Genomic DNA, 24,877 nt, shown 5'->3' on the forward strand with positions numbered 1-24,877 from the left:
CACCCAGCTATCACCTTCCTCAACACTAAACATCCTCGGTCTATCCTTAACTCAAAATCTCAACTGGAAACTTCATATCTCATCTCTTACTAAATCAGCTTCCTCGAGGCTGGGCGTTCTGTACCGTCTCCGCCAGTTCTTCTCCCCTGCACAGTTGCTGTCCATATACAGGGGCCTTGTCCGCCCTCGTATGGAGTATGCATCTCATGTGTGGGGGGGCTCCACTCACACAGCTCTTCTGGACAGAGTGGAGGCAAAGGCTCTTCGTCTCATCAGCTCTCCTCCTCATACTGATAGTCTTCTACCTCTTAAATTCCGCCGCAATGTTGCCTCTCTTTCTATCTTCTATCGATATTTCCACGCTGACTGCTCTTCTGAACTTGCTAACTGCATGCCTCACCCCCTCCCGCTGCCCAGCTGCAATCGACTTTATACTCATGCTCATCCCTATAATGTCCAAACCCCTTATGCAAGTTAACCAGCATCTTCACTCTTTCATCCCTCACGCTGGTAAACTCTGGAACAATCTTCCTTCATCTGTATTTCCTCCTGCCTACGACTTGAACTCTTTCAAGAGGAGGGTGTCAGGACACCTCTCCTCCCGAAACTGACTTATCTTTCGGCCACCTCTTTGGATTCTTTTTAGGAGCAGCGAGTAGCGGGCTTTTTTTTTTTTATTAATGTTTACTTTTTTGTGCCCTTGAGCTGTCTCCTTTGCTGTAAAAAAAAAAAAAAAAAAAAAAAAAGTTAACCAGCATCTTCACTCTTTCATCCCTCACGCTGGTAAACTCTGGAACAATCTTCCTTCATCTGTATTTCCTCCTGCCTACGACTTGAACTCTTTTAAGAGGAGGGTATCAGGACACCTCTCCTCCCGAAATTGACCTATCTTTCGGCCACTCCTTTAACTCTTTTTAGAAGCAGTGAGTAGCGGGCTTTTTTCATTATTGTTTCCTTTTTTTATGCCCTTGATCTGACTCCTTGCTGTAAAAACAAAAAGTAAGGGATGCCGATAATTCGTAAAAACTTTAAATAAAATGCTAAGGGCAACAACTTGACGCCGATGATCAAGATCAAGAACTATTAAGTGCCGGAGAAACAAATTTTATTGAATTGATAGCTCTGTCAAGTAACTTTAAATGGCAATTGGCAGCAGACATCCAAACAGTAGCACAATACTCATAGTGGGGCAAAATGAATGCATAAAAAGATTTTATTACAGTTGAGTCACAAGCAAATATTTTAAAGCCCTTACGAAGTAAGCCTGTCTTCTGTGCAATAGTGGAAGACATGGAACGGATGTGCTTCTCAAAAGTCATCATCAAGTGTAAGTAAACTCAAGAGCAAATATTTTCTCATACTGCAGCCTCTCTTCCACATTCATCTCACAAATAAAGCTAATGAAGCTCCCCTTGTAACCTAACATTTTAGAATTACAATATTGAAGACAGGCTGGGATGGGAAAAATTAGTAACCCAGAGACTAGACTACAATGTCTTCCTAATTAAGTAATACTCGTAGGTAAAGTGGGGAGCATGCGATATTGCTGCGCGTTGCATCGGTGCCCATTTCCACCACCTTGACCTTTTGAGCCTGTGGTGGACTCGTACCCACTAGCCCGGGGACACTTGGCCCTATGCCGTCAGAATTCCCACAATTTACCTTCCCCAAATTTCCCCAGGCACCGGTTTATCGACCAACCCGAAAGGCAGGATGAACAGGAGCAATAGCTGGGTGGGTGTACCGAAGGCACCTGCTGATCGGACTCGAACCGGTGCCCCGAGGAGTGGCAGGCGGTCACAGAAACCACTCAGCTACAGAGGCGCAGGGGCTGAGGTGTAAAGAGAGAAAGCCCATTTTAATTAACTCTCACTCTGCCCGGGAACAGAACCCAAAATCTCTATTCAACCGAGAAATTCCGGTTGCGAGCCGAGGGCCTAATGCCCCCCCACCTGAAATTATTTTCTAGATCCGCCACTGCTCTCATCGCTTCTCAGCCTTCAGAAGGTGACAAAAAATGATGCACATATTTTATTATCATTTTATTGACAATGTGCAACTAGGCAATAAACACCATACTCAAACCAGGCGAGAGAACAAGCTAAGTTTCCTAGTAGGTACTCAACAACTGACCACTTCCACGTCATCAAGGTAAATCGTACATAAGGTGTCGGAAGCTAGAGAGAGAGAGAGAGAGCACGGCAACCATTAAACTCCACAAGAAAAGCTTGAAAATTATAATTAAGAAAGGTAATGAGCAAGTTGACACAATATCAATAAAATTATCCACTGCTTGCTTAGAAAAAAGTATTTAGAAATTAGAGAGGGATAACATGGGAATCAAGAGTTACAACGAATGCCTGAACAACCTTGGATTCGCAGATGACACTTTTACTAAGTGACTGAGGAAAAAAAAAGTTACAAAGAATGATCGAGGAATAGGTATAAAGATGAATATGGAAAACACGGAGGTTATGTTTATTGGTCAGTTTGCATGACAAAAATATTGATTGGAACCAAAGCACTTAAGAAAGTAGAATCTTCCAAATACTTAAAACAAGCAATTCGTGCAAACCCGATCCACGAGGAAAATAATCAAAGAAAATATGAATGAAATGGAATGCTTTTGGTAAACTTATTAATGTCATGAACAGCAGCCTGGCTCTCTCTCTGAAGAAAAGGTGTACAAGAAATGTAACGTGCCAGTCTCAATGAGTGGCTCAGACACGTGGCTCCAGAGAAAAGATTTACAGAGAAAGGTAAGCAGTGCACGGAGAAATGGAGAGAAAATTTCAGGTTATAACGGAGATACAGGAAACGAGTATCATGGATTTGAGAACAGGCACGTATTGAAGATAATGATGCTTAAGAACATGAAATGGACTTGGCCAGGTCATATCAAACGTGGAACTGACAACAGATGGACGATCAAGGTAACAGAGTGGCAGCCAAGAAACTATAAAGTCAGGGCAAAGAGGAAACCAGGTGGAGAGATGAAGGTAGAGGATGGAGTACTATAACGTGAGACAGAGATGCATGAAGAACTCTGGGAAAGTCCTTTATCCTGCACTGGACTAATAATGGCTGCTGCTGCTGATGATGATGATGACTGAAAGATGGGAAGTAGAGTTTCAGCCACAACAATTCTCTCCTTCAGCTCCTCTAACGCCTCACTCCATGGAGGATAACGTGAGATCACTTTACCCAAGCATTAATGAGATGATTATGAAAATGAATTCAGATATAAGGAAATAAATATACAACTAGCTAACTAACGATATAAACAGATAAATATGTGAATGAAATGAGTATCGTATTATACACGTGTGAAGGTCATTTTTAACGACTTTTTAACACCATGATGAGTTTTCTCCGGGGATAGATTTGTCTCAATCTAACCTATCACAACCATGGAGGGTCAACTTATAAGTAAGACCAACGTTCACTGGAGTGTGATTATAAGGTAACTAAGGGATTAATTAAGTAAATAGGAGAGGAAAATTATGTTTCTCCACCATTGTCGTCAGGTGTGTTCCAGCTTCATGTTTTTTTTTATTTTTTATTAACAGTTAGTGACGTCGGCGCCCCCACGGATCTTCGACCCGAGACATGAGGTAATCATTGGATTTTTGTGTTAACAGGAGGCTGCTAGCAGGGTCGTTCCATGTTGGTGTTAGAAAAAAAGTGTGTGTTGACAGGGGCGTTGCATTTTGGTGGTTAAAAGAAAAGCGTGCTGTCAGCGGCGTCACCGGCGGTCGCGAGGCCTTGGTGGAAGTAGGCGAGGGCAGACTGCGCCATACCAGCCAGGCGGTAGGGGCAGGCAGGGTAGAGGTCTTCACAGTTCCCTCCTCGACGGCCCGACTCCTCTGCCGCCACGTACTCCTCCACCTCAGGCGACCGTCCACCGTAGCCCGCACTGCCATACATGCGACAAACATATGAGAGAGATCACCATACGTTCGCCAGTTCGTGACCACCATTGCAATTACTACTCTCATCAAGGAGAAAGGAGTAAAGACAAGTACCTCTCCTGAAGTTTGAAATATGCGCGTTCAAAACAGCATGATGTAAATGTACTAATACAGAACGCCCAGGCTCGAGGGAGCTGATTTAGTGAGAGAAGAGATGTGAAGTTTCTAGTTAAGATTTTGAGTTAAGGATAGACCGAGGATGTTTATTGTTGAAGAAGGTGACTGTTGTATTATTATTATTATTATTATTATTATTATTATTAGTAGTAGTAGTAGTAGTAGTATAATCATTATTTACATGTTATAACTTTCAAAGGTTTATGAATGAGCCAGAGAAAAGACTTAATCGCTTGCTTTACCTGAAGAACAAATTAATGAGCTCCCCCGTGAGGCCCAGGTGCTCCACGGGCCGCTCCGCCACCTCGCACACCGCCCGCAGCACACACGCCCGCCCCGCCACGCCCACGCTGCGGGGAAACACACGCCATACCAACCCGTAGCACATTCGATACATTTGTTTTGACTTTTTACTGAGTATCAACAGATTTGTATAATTATAGTCGTCTAAAAACAAACTATAGCTACTCATAACACTTAATGAATATATTCTTTGTCGGGTACCTCCTCTATGAGCTCCCTCAACCGTTGTCTCATGAACATTTCCTTTGACTCGTAGATCCCTTTTTAAACTCACTCCAACACTGTCTCGTAAAACTCTCCTTGTCCAGTAGCTCCCTTTATGAACTCCCTCTAACGTTGTCCATGAAAAGTCCCTTAGTCCAGTGGATCCCTATATAAACTACCTCCAACACTGCCTCATGAGAATTCCCCATGTCCAGTATCTCCCTTTTTAAACTCCCTCATGAAAATTTCCCTTGTCTTATCTCCCTTTCCTCAGGTACCCACGTTTCCATGAGCTCCTGCAGGAAGGTGAAGCCGGTAACCCTCTGGTGGTCAAGTGTGCGGCCCAATCGGCTTTGGCTGTCGTAGCTCCCGTAACTGACCGGATCCATGGACATGTAGTCATCCTTGTAGTTCGTCCTCAGCCTCAGCGTCCCGTTGGGTAGCTCCAGGTCCACAGGGAAGGCGTACAGCTGTGCCCCCGCTGCCACACACAAGAAGGTGGGTCAAGGATTGTTTTTTGGTACAACGATACATCCAATTGTTTAGGTCCCTTTGACTGCAGGGGCGCCCAAAAACTTATATGAAACAACGAATGAATATGTTAGTATTATTTTAAGTTTATCTCCTTACCATATGTTGGTAAATACAGAAGGGGAGAAATTACGAGGAACCAAAACACAATTCTCAATGAAAGACTCCGGAAGACAGACTTGAACCGGCATCGGGTGAACTACAATGTACCTAAAACTGACACTGATTATAGTTGTTTCATGCAGTTTGTCTCTAATAGGACTTTAGAGACTTAAGCCATGGGCATCAGAGTTACCAAGTACCAATAATTTTTTTTTTTTACTCTGGCATCACGGGAGATTAAATTTTCTCCTTTTTTTTTATCTCATACAATAAAACGAATTTGATAGTCACCCACGATTTCTGCGTCAAAGTGGCCTGAGACGTTAGAGTGTCGACCCCGCGTCTCGAGAGCCCAGTCCTTCCCCTCATGACAAAACAACAACATAAGGATACATTAGTACTTGGAAACTTGATCCCCAAAAGAAAAGCAGTCCCGTGGCAAGCGAAAACTGTTTGTGGCTTGGCGCTAACTTACTGACATAACCACCCAGCTCGTCGACCCAAGGGATGGTTAGCTTGGGGGTGATGGTGAGGACGGAGCCGGTGGGGAAGCTGATGAAGCGACGGACACGGTGCTTGAGCTGCGAGAAAGACAGAAAGAAGCTGGCATTGAAGGACACGTGGCTGAGGGATATGCTGTGTCTCAAGGATATGTATAGCTATCCCAGTTATTCATTTTCTTGTTATATGAAAAGGACCACATCGGAGGTAAGAGTTCACGTGTAGATATTTTTTCATGTGTATTTTCGGAAAGTTGCATGATTGTATAGTAATTTTATAACGCAAAAGTAAGATCAAATAGAAAAATAAAGTCAAATAAAGCCAGGCCTTATTCCTGCGCTAAAATTAAATTATAAGAAAAATAAAGAGAGAAAAAGAAAAGAAAAGAGAATAGAAAGAAAAAAGAAAAAGAAGAAAGAGAGGCAGGAAAAAGAAAGAAAGGCAAAGAAAGACAGGAAGAAAAAGAAAACCATAAGAAAAAAAGAGAACGAACGAACGAAGAAAGAAAGAAAAGGAAAGGAGTGAAGGAAAAAAGAAAGAAAAGAGAAATTAAGAAAAAAAGAAAGGAAGAAACAATAAGAGAAAGATGACGCTGGGGCCGAGCTGAAGGGGTGCATTACCCTCCATACACTACACTTACCTGCAGGCGGTCCCGTGCTCCGTCAGGTAAGGTCTCCAGGTCTCCGATGTCCCCCTTCCAGCGTCGATCAGTCCGCCGGTCTCGCCTGTCACAGATGTCGGCCGCCACCACCGCCCACACGCACGCACACACGCACGCCGCCACCACGCCGCGCATCGCTGGACTAGAAAAATACACGCGACCATACATACTTAAGTGACGGAGAAGGGTGGAGTCTATGGTCGGTAATGTCGGACGCTTTGCCTCTCACATCAACTATGTCTAAAGGCCAAAAAGGAGATCACTCGGGTTCTAAAGAGTGGTATTTTAGGTTCGTGGAGCAGAAGAAAGGTCAAACTACCACCAGAGTAAAAAAATGCCCCTTTGAAAATGCCCCAAACTCCTATGAAAGTCTTGCCAGATATGTGTGCCTTGGCGCCGAAACGTTTAAGAATATTGCCCTATGAATATGAATCCCCAAGAAATATTATCTGGTTGGCAGATGGTTTTAGGTATAATTTGTAGTACGACCGTCGTCAAGTGTTCAACATCGTCCTAAGTATGTTGAACTATATATTGTCTCGATAACCAATTTATAAATACGGCACTCTAAATGCCCTTATTTTACGCGACTTTAAGTGTTTCCAGGAAGAATATAATTAAAAATCCGTATTGATTTGTTTTTACGAGTTTCCCTTATAGCTCAAAACCCCATGGAGAGAAATATATGAATGTATGAATTACGCGAAAGCTACTTTTTTCCCGTCAGAATTGGTGTTCGCTCCTCCCTTTATCAGTTCTCTGTTATCCTCCCTAGATTGACATCGATGCCTAAAATACGTGGTCCGTCTTGTGTGTGTGTGTGTGCGTGTGCGGGGAGGAGGGGAGGGAGGGAAGACACAATTCAAAGTTACTGTCAAAGGGCTTCCGAATGGCTATAGTGACGGAAATGCATCTTTAAAACATAACTGATTCGCGGTAGTAAGATTTGAGAAACACTGAATTGTATTACAGTGTTCCTCAGACCCTTCACTGCTGCCCAATTCTAATGACAAGATCACCCTCATGACCCATTCTGGAACCTCTTGATAGTACTGAAACGCATTCTGAAGCCTTTTGAAAGCACTAAGAGCTATATTCTCATATGCTTCCTCCTCTCACAACTATTTATTAAGGCAAAAGAAGAGACTAATGGGCTCTAATGGGTGTTTTTTTAGGTTTTTCATACAGAAGAAAGGTTAAACTACCACCAGGGTCATAAAAGTACCCACTGAAACAATCAGAAATCCTACGAAAGCCTTGTCAAATGTACGTGTTTGGGCGCCGAAATATTTAAATCCCCTATGAGCCCTCAGAGCTGTGTGCGTCCAGTCAACGCAGTAAGTAGTTTATCTTACCCCATTACTAAATTGCGACCCGAACTTTGGGGAACATTTATCTATTGCATACCTTCGATGAGGGTTACTAGGTCCTGAGGGAGACACTGACTGACGCTCTTGTTAGGTCGCAAGGGTGGTAAAGCCTGGCACGACACAGGAGGTGGGGTGGGAAAGCCTTGCACAATATACTCCGAGCTCTGTTGCCTGCTCGTCTTTCCTCCACAGGGGCTGCCAGCACTCTGTCACACCGCACCGCCTCCTCGTTCTCTCCTACAGAGTCCGCCCCTCCGTCACAGTTACTTCCCCCTCCCCCTCAACACCCACCAATCCGATAGTAATGTATTCGTATGCATACTCGTGTACAAGTCAATCTCATGTAAAGTAAAAGTCGCCCCTTAAGGCTGTGATAAGTGTGATATGTTCGATTGAGGAATATTTTAACCCCTTAAAATGTAGTAGTAGTAGTAGTAGTAGTAGTAAAAGGAGACAGAAAGAAAGAAAAAGAGAAAGAAGGAAAGAAAGAAAGAAAAAGAAAAAAAGAAAGACAGGAAGAAAAGGAAAAAAAAGAAAAGAAAAACATAAAAGAAAGAAATCGGGAGAAAGACAGCCAATACCCGACATTGCTGGCTCATGGTATTGTGGTTGGAGAGCAAACTTGGTCAAGCCACTCCTAAAAGTCCCTCATAGTATCGTAGCACCCAAGGAGGTTTAAGGGAAGAGTCCTCCGTGAAAATATGAAAATAATTTTCAAAAAATACGAAACTGAGTTATATGGTCTATGGCAACACACTATCCTTTGGCTTTCGAATGGTAGATTTTTTTCAGTCAGATATAAAATCAAATGCCAATAGCGAGGAGATTTAAATGGCTACTGCGTGGGCGTGGCACGCTGACTGCAGCACATTAGCTGGCATGCCAGAGTATGGAATAAATGTTGAAAAATTAAACATGCAGCAATCTTCGGGGTGAAAAAAACATTTATGTGAGTATGCCGCGCTGCAAATGTCGTCTTCAATAGTTTTCAAAGTAACTACCGCAAAAAAAATACTGCAGGATTTTTTAGTGCGATCCGCGGTGTTGCGGTATTTTCAGAAATGTTGCGGTAGTGCGGTAGTGCAGTACTTTTTTTTGTGATGTGGCACTACCACACTACCGCACTAAGTAAGTACCGCACTTGCCCACCTCTGCTATTAAGTCTCCTCTTCGTCTTCTCTCCTCAAGCGTCGTCAATTCCATTTCCTCCAATCTGTTCTCATTATGGCTGACTCGATAACTCTGGTACCATTTTGGTCGCTGTCGTTTGTATACTATCCTTTTCAGCTTCCTTATATCTTTTTTTCTCTTATGGGGGGAAGCAAAGCAATCTTGGTCGTGTCATTGCCGTTATGATTTTTTTTCATCATATTTTTATCCATATAATGAAACGCCATTTAATGTTTTGCATCAAATTACATGTCTTTAAGTATTCTATTTATGTCCAAAATGAACACCACTGAGTGCCAGGACTTCTAGTGAGAAGGCCCGGTGTTCGAATCCTGGCACTCAGTGGTGCTCATTTGGGATGTTTTTCACTGTGTTAATACAGTTTCTCTAATTCTATTTATGTGTTTATCAGGGGTCATTGTATCTTGAACAATCACTCCAAGGCTCCTTAAATTTCGTTGTATACTGCATATATCTCACCCCAGTGCATTTTTTAAGGAAATTTCACTGGGCGACATGACTTGGATATCCCAAACCCAAAGCTTAAATCAATGTATATAAATTATAAGGAATTTAGTAAAACTAAATTATATAAATATTAATATCAATGATCAAGGAATTTAATTCGAACTTTGCACGCTGTAATGTAATAGCCTCGTACAGGCCTACCGGCCTCTTGCAGACTCCTGCGTTCTTATGTTCTTATGTTCTTATCTTGTGTAATGTAATGCATCATTCTCTTTCAAAGAAATACAATAAACCAAGAATACACATTAACAAAACTTATGAGGAGGTACCTCGTGGTCCTGTCAGTACCAAATTAATACATGTATTTATAGTTTTATACTGAAAATAATATACTTTTTTGGTAAATTACTCCATATCACAAAAATAGCAAAGTATGCAATATAGAAAATAAGAAGATTATTTAATCCACATGTGTATCAGAAGAAAGAAAATATGCACATTAATTGCCACAAACTTGTTTTTTTTTTCAAAAACTCAAAAAAAAAAAAAGTTTAAATAAGAAGCACCATGATCAAGAAACAAATAAAGGCATTAAACTGAACTCTCCTTGGCAAAGAACTTCTTTATAAAATGCCTATCTTGATATAAAATTCTCTCCTTTCTTTCTATCTTACTGCTTCTTCCGCTTTCTTCTCTTCTAACTAACCCCTCCTGCATGCCTCCCCCTCGCTGCACTCGACTTTCTTCTCTCATCACTCCTCCACTGTCCAAACCCCTTTCAGGAGTAGTTAATCAGCATCTTTCTCCTCTTCTAGTCTGGTAAACTCTGGAACATCTTCCTTTCATTTCTCCTTCCTACGATTACGACTTCTTTCTTTCAGGAGGAGAGTATCAGGACCCTCTCCCCGAAACTATCCTATCTTTTTCCCTCTTTGGATTTTTAGGAGCAGCAGGAGCGAGGCTTTTTTTTTATTAATGTTTACTTTTTTGTGCCCTTGATCTGTCTCCTTTGCTGTAAAAAAAAAAAAAAATAATAAATTCTTTGTCTGGAACTTTGTATCTGCGCTGTTTTTTTCTGGAGAAACTTTGCTACAGCGGGTCTAGGATCAAAGTGTGCTGTCCCACTACTGTTAAGGGCAATATACATCCGACTATTGATGGCCTATCTTGAGTAGCTGAATTGTTTAGGGCCTTTGAGAATAGTATGGCATGAGACAGCTCGTTCAGGACCAATATTGTGAGGGGTTAGTGAGACATAGGCTTGAACTAGTTTGGAAAACACAGTTCCGGGTTGGGAGATTTTTAACATGTGGTAGAGTTTCCCGGTTCCGTCTGTAATGTTACCAGGAACAGGAAGGTTTTCAGAGGAAAAATGTCCAAGAACTTCATCAGAGAATTCAGTAATGCAATCTATTCCAAAAAGACCTTCTACAACCTTTCTTGTTGAGTTAATCATTTGTGCAGCTGTTTTTCCTGCGAGGAATACTTTAATTTGTTTTACTACGTCCTCTTGTTCCAGGTCAAGTCTTTGAGACTGTCTCACCCATCTTATATGTTGTCATCGGTCTGTTTTTACTCTTTCCCATTCTCATTGTATGGCATTTCTTTATGTTGAATTTCATTTCCCACTGCTTATACTCCATTTATGTATCGCATTTAAGTCAAGTGTGTGTGTGTGTGTGTGTGTGTGTGTGTGTGTGTGTGTGTGTGTGTGTGTGTGTGTGTACAATAAGAATGTAGTTTTTTTAAGTGACCTAAAATTATCGATTTTAGGTCCTGGCCTGGCGGGGTTTGAGGTTGAATCTGGCGGGCCGTCAAGCTCCTCCCGGCAGCCGCCCCGCACCACAACAACATCCGGGCGACTCGCCGTGAACGCCGCGACTTGCCGCGGATTGTGCCACTCTCGGCACCTGGCCATGGCGGGATTTCGAAATGATGGCATCGCCGCCTTCCAGACCATAGAGGTGAAGGCAGAGGGGATCAGGACGGTGGCCTTCCCGGTGGACAAGGCCGGAAGGAAAGGTGAGTGAGGCGATGACGCCCGCCTCAGCAGGGTGGTCGCCGCCCCCTGCCAGGCGGCACACTCCCATCTCCCCGCTGCTGCCTGGACACCAGTAAAGACACGCGACTCTACCTCCGAAATTAACCATAAGATTCTCTTTAAAACCCTCTCTGTGATTACTACTCAAAGTTATTTTTTTAAACCTCCCTCCAAACCAAGCCTAACCCAACCCAACTCAACCTAACCTGACCTGTTCATAGTGGGTGCCACATATTGGTGAGGATGGAAATATGCTGCCCAGCACTTGTCAGGCCCTGGCACCCCACACACCTTGCCTCTCATATGCTTCCAGATGGAGTGCCTTGGTCTGGTAGGGCCATATATCCAAAGAGACAAATATTGGAATGAAACCACTCCAGAAATATGACGGTCTAGGAGTTTTAGCATCAATTTTAGGTGAGGGGGGAGTATGGGCAAACAATGCCAACACTAAAATTTTACCTTGATATTCACTGACCAAGGTGGCAGCAGTTGTGTGTTGACTCACTTGCAATTGTCAGAACTTTAACTAGATTTAATTACCTTTCAGCATCATCTCCAAAGCTTTGGTCACCTCTGCTGAGTTTCTCCATAGAATAGCCATGGTAAAGGAAATTATTTACCTACCTAAGGAAAAGGACTTTATATAGAAGGAAAGCAATTAGATCTCGGGGGAGCAAAAGCAAGTCAGGTTCTATGTTTGCAATTTTTTTTTTTTTTTATTCTTTTTTTTTGTCATGTGATGGAAGCTCACCTAGGCATAATTCCCTTTCTTATCCCTTCCACATAATATCATTCCATGTTTTCTTCAGTTCACCTATTCACTTAAAATGGGTCACACAAGCCTGTCATTCATCTCTGTTCTCCCCCTCTTGGCAAAATCAATTTACTATACAGATTAAAAATTCTGCAATACATTATATTCTGCTTTTGCTGATAGCAGTAAGCACCTTAAACCCAACCTACCTAATCTAATATTATCTGATATACCTAACCCAAAACTGAACATATATTTATCAGCATTATTTTACCCTTCATTTCATACTCTTATCTTTCCTTTGTTATCTTTGTAATTATAATTATGGGTATTCTAGGCATGAAACATTACCGATGACTCATGTCGACTGCTGAGTGCACTCAGCCCTTGAATTTCATTTATTCAGCTGTCTTTACACAGCAGCTACCCATGTTAGTCACCTCCATTCACTACTGAGCTAATCAGCTGGATATTTCTTTATAAAACAATGGAAAACTTATAAGAAAAAAATGAAAAATGAGGATACCTCATTGGCCTTGTGACTACTCATATGCTGTGCCACTGAATTTGTCTTTTGCATGGCTAGCCACACTTATTTCCATCATTATTATGTGTTTCCCTACTCCTGCAACAACTTAAAATGTCACAGTTGTATAGTCATGCACAAAACTTACCAATACAAGTAGCTAGAAGACAGAATAATACCAAAATAGTATTGCTTCCGCAACTTACCAGTAGGCTGGTAACTTTTACTAGTGCCCAGAGCATCATCATCATTTCATTGACACCTGCTCCTAGGAGCTCCCACCAGGGGATGGCCACGGCAGAAGAGCATCCAACTTTCTCTATCCAGACACTTCCTTGCCTGAGGCAAAGGTCGAGGTTGATACAGTAGTACTATAGCTACCATTCATCAATCTTCTCCTTACCTCCATCCTCACACTTTTACCTTTTGATTTATTCAAATTACCCTATAACTTGCCTTTCCTCCATTGCTCTTTCATTCATTCTCTTTCCCTTATCTTTCCTTCCATGCTGCCATACTTCGATGGAACTGTTCCCAGATATTTAAACCCCTCCACCTCCTCCAACTCTTACCCTTTGCAAACCACCTTGAATGTTGATTTACTCTACCTATGTACTCTAGTCAGTCAATCAAGGAGGGGATATGCTGAAGGGTGCATTGCCTTGCCCACCATGTAATGCCATCCTTGGAGATCTGGGAAAAACTGTCACTGCCCCAGTCTTTCTCCCCCCACAGTGCACGATGCATCTCTCACTCCTTCTTTATTGTGACAAAGTTTTATGTTCTTTTCAAGTGGTTTAGGTGAATATCATGTGTCAGCATATCCTGCATTAACTCAAGTGATTAATTTTGAACAAGAGTGATTGAGTAGTTGTCATTATAGTACGAATAATATGTTCAAAAGTGATCATTAGCCCCCCTAAAACCTCAATTATATCTTACCAAAATGCTATTTATTTTTGGGGGGTTGAATAGGGGACCACTCATTATTTGTCAATTCAGATAAATCAGCAATGCCTCTGCTACAACTGTGTCAACTTAAAGAAGTCCTCAATAGTTTATTTTTCTTCACAGATATAGATGTATAAGGGGAACTAACTGTATAAACCAATTCTTTTCTCCAAATGACAGAGGATGTCGAGTTTAGCCATGAAGCCACTTATCTGCTCATCAAGAGTATGAGGAAGCGCTACGTAGAGTTGTGCTCTAATCCCCGAGCACGTACCCAAATCTACAAAGCCCTGCACGAAAAACTTTCTGTGCACGGGTACAACTACACAGCGGAGAGGATTCGACGCAAGTGGAATAATCTTTTAGGAACGTACAAGAAGCTGAAAAGAGAAAACAGCCCAGGAAAGCCACCATGGGAGTATTATGAAGTATGTTTCATTGTAAAATATAATGACTATTCATGCTTCAAAGTGTAAGTTTATTCATATTCTTACTGACTATCAGTAATTGAATTTTACATATTAATAAATGAAAGAGATGATGATGGAATCACCACAGCTTAAAATGTAAAATTAAATACCTATACCTAAAAAGAAAATCCCAATGAGCGACTTTCCAGCTTCGTAGGCTGCAGAGAGGAACCAGAGTCTAATGAAGCTGCTCAACTGCAGAGAATTACCTACACCTCTGCAGGAAGGTGTGAGGCAAGATATGACATTATAAACTAAAATACCTATCTATGATGGTCTATACTTTATTCAAGTGTAATGTAGATGCACTGTACCGTCTCCGCCAGTTCTTCTCCCCTGCACAGTTGCTGTCCATATACAGGGGCCTTGTCCGCCCTCGTATGGAGTATGCATCTCATGTGTGGGGGGGCTCCACTCACACAGCTCTTCTGGACAGAGTGGAGGCAAAGGCTCTTCGTCTCATCAGCTCTCCTCCTCATACTGATAGTCTTCTACCTCTTAAATTCCGCGCACATAATGTTGCCTCTCTTTCTATCTTCTATCGATATTTCCACGCTGACTGCTCTTCTGAACTTGCTAACGACTTTCTACTCATGCTCATCCCTATACTGTCCAAACCCCTTATGCAAGAGTTAACCAGCATCTTCACTCTTTCATCCCTCACGCTGGTAAACTCTGGAACAATCTTCCTTCATCTGTATTTCCTCCTGCCTACGACTTGAACTCTTTCAAGAGGAGGGTATCAGGACACCTCTCCTCCCGAAACTGACTTATCTTTCGGCCACCTCTTTGGATTCTTTTAGGAGCAGGCTTTTTTTATTAATTTTTACTTTTTTGTGCCCTTGAGCTGTCTCCTTTGCTTTAAAAAAAAAAAAAAAAAAAAAAAAAAAAAGTTCTTTGAACTCCTTAGTTCATGGCTTTGTCTCAAAAATTATGTAATCTGAACTTAAGACATGTCTGAGGCAACTTGACTATGCCCAACAATAGATAGTATATGTACAGGGTCATACAGGAAGCGTCAACTCAAGAGCAAGCATCACAAACCAAGGCCATTTAAATATCAAGGCACCAATATGGGTATTTCAAACACATCATGTGGCAATAATCTGTATTTCCTCCTGCCTATGACTTGACCTCTTTCAAGAAGAATGTACCAAGACACCTCTCCACCTGAAATTGACTACTCTTTTGACTCCTCTTTACTTTTATCTTTTATGGGAGCGGCGAGTAGCGGGCTTTTTTTATTTTTTTTATTTTTTATTTTGCACTTTTTGTTGCCCTTGAGCCGTTTTCTTTGATGTAAAAAAAAAAGTGGAGATATAGCCTACTAACCTAGTGCTCCATAATGTATTTATGTACATACATGTATTATTAATTAAAGAGTTAATAATTGAGAAGAAAGAGATATGTTAATAGGTTGGAAAAAAACTCAGTACTCTTGTAGTTAGAGAGAAGACTGAAGAATTTAGTTTAAAAATTCAGAACAAATTCTTGGGTCTCCCCAATGAGGCTGGAGGAAATACTGAAAAAGCAAATGACAAAACAACTACCATAAGATTGTAATAGAAGCTATGCTGGAAGTTGGAGGAAAAGCACCAGTAAATGGCAGCAGTAAGCTATAGTTTATTCAATTGGATCCCTAGCTTCTGGCTGAGTAAGTAAGGACGCTGCTGATTGGCTATTGGCAGGTGGGAGCTTCTGACATCTCTTTCTCCCAACACACTAGCGTAGTTCAGGAAATGCTCTTATTTCTCTATTTAGTTCATCTGTTACACAAGATAAGTATATTGTGTTGACTTCATTTGATTAAGCATAATTTTGAAATCGTGTTATAGTTGTGCATTCACTGTTTAATCCAGTGATTATGACAAAATTTCCATATCTTCATCTTTTCTTACAGATGAGCTAAGTAAAGAAATATGAATATTTTCTGAACCTATGTGATTGTGTTGGGCACTGGAGATGTCAGACACCCCATCCACCAGCAGGCAATCAGCAGTGTCCTTACTTACTCAGCCAGGGATCCAGCCACTGTTGGGAGGGATCCAGTTTAACCCCTTCACTCCGGCGACACTGACGTTGGCGTCCGACGGGCGTCTGACGGCGTCACCGTATGGAAAGGGTTAGTCCTCTTATAAACCTCTTAATCTTCTTCCATTTCCTCTTAATCCTCTTCTAAACCTCTCGAGAGGAAATGGAAGAGGATTAAGAGAAATTTAGAGGAGGATTGAGAGGTTTAGAAGAGGATTAATCCTCTTCCATTTCCTCTTGACCCTTTCCATACTGTGACGCCAACGTCTGCGTCACGGATGGAAAAGGTTAAGTGAATGGAAAAGATCTCATAAAGAAGTGTAAAAATATATAAGTGAGAACTGGAGAAAATGAAGTAGAGTTGGCAGAACTGACAAAACTAATCAAGTAGCTTATAGGGAAATTAGTGACATCCATAAATTCAGTATGAGCAAAATCAAAGAAAATGTAAAGAATGACAAACATAAAAACAACAAAAAGAAGACTGGACACTGACAGGTATCAGTTCTTTGTTGTGAGAGATGCAAATGACAAGATCACATATAGTGAGATTGTTAGAGTTATGGAAAATTTCTACACTGAATTGCACAGTAATCTTGGTGGTCAGACATTGGTGATATTTTCTATTATTATTATTATTATTATTATTATTATTATTATTATTATTATTATTATTATTATTATTAATCTACTAATAAGATGGGCTATTTTGACCAGTTACACAAATCGTAGGAAGCTGGATGATTTATTCTGAAGATGATTACAACAAACCAAGTCACTGTGTGTTCAACCCTGTGCATGGCATGTCTTGAATGTAAATTTGAAAGGTATAGGAATGGTTGAATGCTCCATTTCTTACTCCAATGTCCCTTTCATCTCAGTGATGTCATTCATCTTTTTACTCATGTTTCATGTAAGTAATTGAGTTATAGTAGTGCTATCTTGTTGCTCATGCTTGTACTTTTGGTTGCAGATGCTGAATGAATTCCTTCCTGACGACCCATGCTTATCAGCAACTTCGTCAGGAACACCGTCACCAAAAAGTTTTTCATCTAGCCCAGTCAAGACCAAAGACATGCCAACTCCCGTGTCAGCAGCAGGCACTAGTAATTCCCCAGGAGAAGAGCATGTGTCACCCTCTAGTGTTGCTAAAGATATTGAGCTTGGTATAAAAAGACAAGCATTAATGGAAAAGTGCATGGAACAAATAAAAGAGAAGGATAGTTTTGAAATAGAGTATAAGAAACGTAAGGAAAGAAGAGAACGATTGAAAATTCAAGCATTGAAAAGAATTGGTAAGGAGTTACACACTATAGCAGTAACACAAAGTGAGATATTAAAAAAACAAGATCAAATACTTGAAGCTTTACACTCATGAATGAATAGTGTCTAATAGTTATAGAAATATTTAAACTGAAAATGTTGGTATATTCAAAATATATTTTGAAAATATAGACTTATTATTTGGAAGATAACCACCACCATCATAACCCCATTTTCCACAGTAGCTCAAGAGTCATGTATCATGTCAGCCACTAGAAATAAAAGTCACCTGCGCCAATAACGGGCTGGGGTTGCCCAAGAGGACCCTCAAGACAGCCTACCTTTGAACTGAGGTAATAAAAACAATTTTACCTATTTTGGAAGCGGATTTGGCTGCTTTTTAATGTAACAGTGCCTTGCTGCCTAGCCTTTGGCTGTAGAAACATGCCACAGAGGGGATACAAAGTGTATAATTTAACTGCAAGGCCGCTGAGAAGACAGCGGTGTGCTAACAGTCAGTCGTCTTGGGAGGAAACCATCGGTTATGACAAGACACACACACTGCCATTGTGTGTGTCTAGCTGTCATAACCGCCCTCCCTTTGTACTGCCTATGGAAATCATTGTGAGAGAGGCACAGCACTACAAGGACTGAAACAATCGTTCACCTCAGGTCCAGCCATCGAAGCTGATGAGGGAAGCTGTGGCCCTTATGGCCAAAATTATTGGATGTGATCTCCCACAGGACTCTAGCTGTTATTGCAGACTCACAATGGATATTTCGCACTCATCAAGGCCACAGTCTAATAGACCGGACGTGTTACTAGAGTTTGATGAACAGAAGCTAGCTTTTGGTGAGCCATACCTGTCTTGGTAAAACTCGATCTAGAATCACACCCAACTCACTCTAAAAGTTAACACGTTATTTGTTTAGATTGTATTTACTAATCATCACTTTGGTAACCGTAATGGTTTCCATTATTATTACTCGTTTATGAGATTTTAAAATGCGGGGAAATATTACTATTTCAGTGGTGATAGGTTAGGTTACTATTTGCTCATGTACGTGAAGGGTCTTCAGCTAGAAACTCCTTTACGTTGGGTTATAAGTGCATCTTTATATAATAGCCTAATTTATAAGGTTGCAGTCTCCATTTTCATGGGTACCAATGTCATTATAATATGTTGAAGACATATGGCGCCACTATAAACACTCGCCTGCGCCAGATCGGGCTGGGCCGACCATCAGGCCCCACCTGGAAGAAGCCTTGGGCCAACCATCAGGCCCCACCAGGAAGATGCCTACCGGCACAACAGGCAGCGACGTAAAAAAAACAAAAAAAAAAAAAAAAAAAACATTTTCCTACAGTATTCTTTAAACCTAGCTATTTTCAGCCTCAATCAAAATGAAACATGTTTACATGGCCTTAGTATTTTACTATTATTTTTTTTAATCAACAATAAGTATTTAAATTAAATGTTATTAAATTATAATCATTATTGACTTATCTTGACAATACCTTCCCCTATCCACCAGTCCTATTACCAACTCTTCCCCTATCCACCAGTCCCATTTCCAATCCTTCCCCTATCCACCAGTCCTATTACCAACTCTTCCCCTATCCACCAGTCCCATTACCAATCCTTCCCCTATCCACCAATCCCATTACCAACCCTTCCCCTATCCACCAATCCCATTACCAACCATTCCCCTCTCCACCAGTCCCATTACCAATCCTTCCCCTATCCACAAGTCCCATTACCAACCCGTCCCCTATCCACCAGTCCCATTACCAACCCTTCCCCTATCCACCAGTCCCATTACCAACCCATCCCCTATCCACCACTCCCATTACCAACCCTTCCCCTCTCCACCAGTCCCACTACCAACCCGTCCCCTATCCACCAGTCCCATTACCAACCCTTCCCCTCTCCACCAGTCCCATTACCAACCCGTCCCCTATACACCAGTCCCATTACCAACCCTTCCCCTCTCCACCAGTCCCATTACCAATCCGTCCCCTATCCACCAGTCCCATTACCAATCCTTCCCCTATCCACCAGTCCCATTACCAACCCTTCCCTTATCCACCAGTCCCATTCCCAACCCTTCCCCTCTCCTCCAGTCCCATTACCAACCCTTCCTCTATCCACCAGTCCCATTACCAATCCTTCTATCCACCAGTCCCATTACCAACCCTTCCCCTCTCCACCAGTATCATTACCAACCCTTCCTCTAACCACCAATTCCATTACCAATCCTTCCCCTATCCACCAGTCCCATTACCAACCCTTCCCCTCTCCACCAGTCCCATTACCAATCCTTCCCGTATCCACCAGTCCCATTACTAACCCTTCCCCTATCCACCAGTCCAATTACCAATCCTTCCCCTATCCACCAGTCCCATTACCAACCCTTCCCCTATCCACCAGTCCCATTACCAACCCTTCCCCTATCCACCAGTCCCAATACCAACCCTTCCCCTATCCACCAGGCCCATTACCAACCCTTCCCCTCTCCACCAGTCCCATTACCAATCCTTACTCAATCGACCAGTCCCCTTACCAACCCTTACCCTATCCACCAGTCCCATTACCAACCCTTACCCTATCTATCAGTCACATTACCAACCCTTCTCTCCACCAGTCACATTTCCAATCCTTCCCCTATCCACCAGTCACATTACCAACCCTTCCCCTATCCACCAATCCCATTACGAATCCTTCCCTTATCCACCAGTCCCATTACTCACTCACATACTCACAGATGACTTCTGGAAGAGGCCCCTTCAGGCCTGTGACTCCAGTTCCAAACTTACTATATCCTGGTCTGGGTGCCGGACGCGCTGGCCAGCTTCAATACTTGCTCTGTAATCGTATTTTATACTTTGTCCTTTCCATATTTTATCCAGTTTCTTTTCAAAACTTATAACAGACTCTGCATTCACCACCTCTTCCGGCAGACTATTCCAAGTATTTACCACTCTGTTACAGAAAGCATATTTCCTCTTGTCCAACCTTGACCTGCTCTTGTACAACTTTTTACTGTGTCCTCTTGTTCCTGCATCTACACTCATGGTAAATAAGTCCCCACATACTTCTCCATCATATATTCTGCTTAATATTTTGTAAGTTTCAATCATATCTCCTCGTACTCTTCTATATGCCAGTGTTGGTAAATCAAGTTTAATCAGTCTTTCCTCATATGTCATGTTCTTAAGTGTTGGGATTTGTTTGGTGGCTCTTCTCTGGACATTTTCAATAGTTTCGATGTCTTTCTTTTTAAAAGGGCACCATACTTGATTTGCGTATTCAAGGTGAGGGCGTACCATTGCAGTAAACAAGGCCTTGAACTTTGACTCATCCAAAGTTATAAATGTTCTAATAATTCCCACAATCTTGTTTGCCTTGTTTACTTTTTCAGCCAGGTGTTCATCAAAACTCAAATTATTGTCAATTATTACTCCTAAATCCTTTTCATGTTTAACCTCCCGTAATTCTTCTTCCATTTTGTATATAAAACTCTCTTCCTTAGCACTTCCGATTCTCATGACACAACACTTTTGGGGGTGAAACCTTAACAACCATTTCTTACCATTTCTTACCAATCCTTCCCCTATCCAGTTCTATTACCAATCCTTCCCCTATCTGGATCCGCCACTGGAGCAGAGTGATTTATTATGTGATTTTATCTTTTTGAAGTGGCAACTTTGGCGCCCGTATTTGCTATAAAGCATAGAAAATAATCTTTAATTCCTTATCTAAACTTAAGTTCATATGTGGATTCTATTTAATTTATTTGGGCTTGTAGAAAAGAATAGATCGAAGCAGTTCGACCTGCAGTATTTTCCATTCAAAATATATAATCGTGTATCCATTCTTAAGTTTGTTTGTGGGATCTTTTTTTGAAGTTGTGGGAATTTGAGGGAGATCAAAATTTTCACTGCTACACTCACATTTGACAACGATTTTGTTGTAGGAGTTTTGGGTATTTCCAGAGGTATATTTTATAATCCTGGTGGTAGTTTGACGTACGTTTTTTCTGTTATTAACTTGAAAAAACACTCAAGAAAACCCGATTAATCACCTATTCGGCCTTTGGAAATAGTTCACGTGAGAGCTTCTTTTGACCTGTAACGCTTTGTATCGCTTATTTAGGTCCTCCTCTTCAATACTTCGATACTTCACAGTGCACACTTATACACTTTACCCGAAGCTGATGTGTTTTTCTGCTTTTAACTTCTCTTTCCTTCCCCTGGCCTTGCTTTTTCTATGCCCTTTTGTTAGGTTTTCACTATTACACTTTTCACTCCACCTTCACTGCTCACTCTTTTTTTCCCCAACAGCATGGTAAGAAAATTTTTATGTAAGGTATGATGGAAGCAGGAGGAATATAAGGATGGAATTACAAGACACTTTCGTTTCTCACATTATCTATTTTTAAAGGTCAAAGAGGGGGTCAATCGGGTTCTAATGAGTGTTTCAATAGGTTCATGGTACAGAGGAAGGGTCACCCTATCACCAGGGTCATAGAACTACTGGAAATGCCCACAACTCCTACGAAAGCCTTGTCAAATTTGTGTTCTTGGGCGATGAAATGTCAAAATACGACCCTTAGTGCCGTGTTGGGACTATATGGATGTAAGGAGGAAGCAGTAAATTTAATACCTCACACAAAAATGGTCTTGGCATGCTGCTGGGAAAAAAAGATTGAGCAGTGAAAGTGGAGTGAAAACTGTAATATATACTTGTGGAAAATAGCAAAGGCGCATAGGCAGGCAAATCAGGGAAAGAAAAGGACAGAAAACCTTAGTGATGTAATACTGAATGGAAAAGTGTAAATAAGTGAATAAAAAGAAAGCGATACAAAGCAGTGAAAGCACCACAGGTCAAAAGAAGAAGAAGAAGAAGCTTAACGTGCCAGATTGTCGTATTCTTCCTCATATGTTTGCCGATTGCCGACCAAAAAACTGCCTTCATATATGGTTATCGTTTAAATGGTTAATTATAGATGTTTCTTGGCAACAGTTATTGGCCAGAAACCGTTAAATCCGCTGCTCTGAGTACGATAATCTGGCAATGGTGAAGAAGCTGAGGTGGCAACAGCGGCGGCGCCATTCCCGGTGAGGCAGGTGAGCTTCGCGGGCCTCGTGCGGTGAGTGGACCTTCGAGTGTGTATAATAAACTCCAGTGTGTTTTTTCCCGGCTCAGACCTGGATACTGCAAGTTTAGCAATGCATTATGAAGGGTTTGCCATGGCAGGTCTCCGTAATAACAAGGGAGAGCACCATCGACGAGTGTTGGCCGCTTTTGTAGGAATCAGCTCGCAGCCGCAAAATAGCTCGCAGAGAGGTTCAACTTGCTTTTTCTATATTTCACTTTCTGCTATATCGTTTACTTGTCCTGTTTCGGCTCCAACACATGGCACACATATCAGAGAAACACATATAATCAAGAGAAGCTTTACCACAAACGAACATAGCAGATTTTAGAAAGAATTCCCCTCGCATGCGCACGGGGGGAATACACGGCAGAAAAACCTAATAATTCACCTGGAATGGAATTATTGGGTTAATAGTTCAGCCTAGGAACAGATTTTAGGATATAATAAATCTCCCCTTCCCTTCCCCTTCTTTTCCATTCTCCTAGCATTTGCCATTTACTGCTGCCATTATTTTTTTCTATTCACGGATTTCCCGCTATCATCCTAGTTTGTCCACTTGTGAGCTTGTAATAATTGCATGATATTGCCGGCAAGAAAACAGCACACCAGACATCGGATCAAACAAGCAAGAACTAAGTGAATATCAACGTGGGGTAATTCTTTCTAAAATCTGCCGTAGTCGTTTGTTGCAAAGCTCTCTCTCTTGATTGAAAGTGTTGCGCTGATGTTTGTGCCATGTATTGGAGCCGAAACGGGACAAGTAAACGATAGCGGTGAGTGAAATATATATAAAAAAAAGTAAGCTAGTTGGACCTCTCTCTGCGAGCTATTTTGCGGCTGCGAGCTGATTCCTACAAAACCGTGTATCGCCGCTGTCTGAGCAGAGGACGCGTTGTTACAGCCCGACAGACACCACCATCAGCGTAGGTCTCATGGGGGACAGGGGCAGTGTAGGGCAGCCCTGAAAAGTGAGGGGGCAGGTGACGAGCCAACTTTTCATTGTGGGTGGTTCACATGATTCGAGTGATGTGACCTTGGCAAAGCTTCATTTTAGATATAGGATGTGATTTTCTGCACTTTTGGTGATATAGTGATCGGAAAACGGCGGCACCATTTGGACTGTTGTTGTTTGAGATAAATTAAGAGAAAGGTAAATATCAGAATGAGACTGAGATATGGAGTCAGGCCAGCACCGAACCTGCGCCCTGCCACCCCCCATTTTCTTAAACTAAAGCAGATCATAATTAACTTGTGCTTTCACAAGTTAACTGCAGGACAAGAAGGTAAGGAAGGGGCTGGTCTGTGGGTGAGTGCAGCCAGCGTCCTCAACCTCTGAGCTGCTTCTCATTTTCCCTCCTTTTAATGCTTCTTTATTGGTGTCCAGGGTATTTATCCTCTCAGAGTTCTGTGTCCCTGACCATGGCTAGCAGTCAGTCCAGACCCTGACTAGGAGTAGTTGGGGAGGGGCCTGCAACCCCTAGTAGTATAATTTTGCTTATCTTAAACAAATCAAGAAATTGGCTAGAGGTTGGGGCTGCAGAGTGAGCTTCGACCTTGACCTGGTTCATTGGAGGGACTGACTGCTTGGTAGGTTTCCTCATTGAATCCGCATTGGTGAGCCAGCCTGGCACCAAAGTAGCAAAGCCTACAGAACCCCTACATCTCGAAGAAGGGATGTCAGAAGAAGTGCTTGCCTGCAGAACCAGGCCTTGGATCAACCTTCGGACGGCAAAAAGAAAGTGAAGAGTTGAGGTTGGGGTCATTGCACGAGCCTCGACCCTGGCCAGGTTCTGTTCGGGGGCCTGGCCATACGATGGGATACCTTGATTCATCCACATCAGGTGAGCCTGCCAGTGACAGGTTCTAGCTAGGTAAAGCCCAGAGGACCCATGCATTTCAGAGGAGGAGGGGCCACCTAGCCCCTCTTTTTGTTTTGAGGGTGGACAGGGCCAACGATGAACACTCAAGCCCAAGATCTGCAAATCTTACCAACACAGAAGAGAAGTTGCAGAAAAAACAATATTTCTTTATTTTTACATTCTATATTGTTGCCCTGCTATAAGATCAAGATTTAAATCGGTGACATTTAAACAAATCAAATATTAAAAAAAATTCAAGATTTAAATCTTGATTTAAATCTGATTTAAATCAACTGGATTTAAATCAAACAACCCTGCCCAAAAGTGTAGTTTTACATATCGGCTATGTAGGAGGTTCGTGATAGCCAACCCCTCATTAAATGAAGGATACCTGTAGATTGATCAGACTTCACTTGTG

At 41.9% G+C, this 24,877-nt stretch overlaps 3 protein-coding genes across 17 annotated transcripts in view; 2 read left to right on the forward strand and 1 right to left on the reverse strand.

Annotated features, from left to right (window-relative positions):
* Window positions 1–1,498: 1,498 nt before the first annotated feature.
* On the reverse strand, window positions 1,499–9,507 carry LOC127009662 (uncharacterized). 3 transcript variants are annotated; one of them, XM_050882940.1, is made up of 6 exons: window positions 7,798–9,507; window positions 6,370–6,527; window positions 5,704–5,809; window positions 4,878–5,076; window positions 4,331–4,438; window positions 1,499–3,916 (listed from the first exon to the last, which is right to left on the reverse strand). In XM_050882940.1, exons 2-6 carry the CDS (start codon window positions 6,523–6,525, stop codon window positions 3,718–3,720), a joined length of 768 nt encoding a protein of 255 aa, XP_050738897.1. In that variant the 5' UTR covers window positions 6,526–6,527; window positions 7,798–9,507; the 3' UTR covers window positions 1,499–3,717. The 3 variants fall into 3 exon arrangements, with proteins under 3 accessions (XP_050738897.1, XP_050738896.1, XP_050738895.1); XM_050882939.1 differs by having other exon boundaries at window positions 6,370–6,532; window positions 7,798–9,506; XM_050882938.1 differs by having other exon boundaries at window positions 6,370–9,505.
* Window positions 5,789–17,630, forward strand: LOC127009661 (uncharacterized). 2 transcript variants are annotated; one of them, XM_050882937.1, is made up of 4 exons: window positions 5,789–5,936; window positions 11,172–11,420; window positions 13,854–14,101; window positions 17,148–17,630. In XM_050882937.1, exons 2-4 carry the CDS (start codon window positions 11,315–11,317, stop codon window positions 17,550–17,552), a joined length of 759 nt encoding a protein of 252 aa, XP_050738894.1. In that variant the 5' UTR covers window positions 5,789–5,936; window positions 11,172–11,314; the 3' UTR covers window positions 17,553–17,630. The 2 variants fall into 2 exon arrangements, with proteins under 2 accessions (XP_050738894.1, XP_050738893.1); XM_050882936.1 differs by lacking the exon at window positions 5,789–5,936 and having other exon boundaries at window positions 11,100–11,420.
* Window positions 17,631–22,342: 4,712 nt separating this feature from the next.
* Window positions 22,343–24,877, forward strand: part of LOC127009656 (protein PFC0760c-like) — a 43,300-nt gene continuing 40,765 nt past the window's right edge. For 3 of the 12 annotated variants that reach the window (XM_050882920.1, XM_050882924.1, XM_050882929.1), the window contains exon 1: window positions 22,445–22,591. The gene's annotated coding sequence lies outside the window, so the exon portion shown is untranslated. Of the gene's footprint in view, window positions 22,592–23,192; window positions 23,254–23,461; window positions 23,524–23,864; window positions 23,884–24,877 lie in introns of those variants that run through there. The other 9 variants (XM_050882931.1, XM_050882930.1, XM_050882925.1 and 6 more) reach the window with 9 other exon arrangements.

Source organism: Eriocheir sinensis, chromosome 41, assembly GCF_024679095.1.
Source record: "Eriocheir sinensis breed Jianghai 21 chromosome 41, ASM2467909v1, whole genome shotgun sequence".
Lineage (NCBI taxonomy): Eukaryota > Metazoa > Arthropoda > Malacostraca > Decapoda > Varunidae > Eriocheir > Eriocheir sinensis.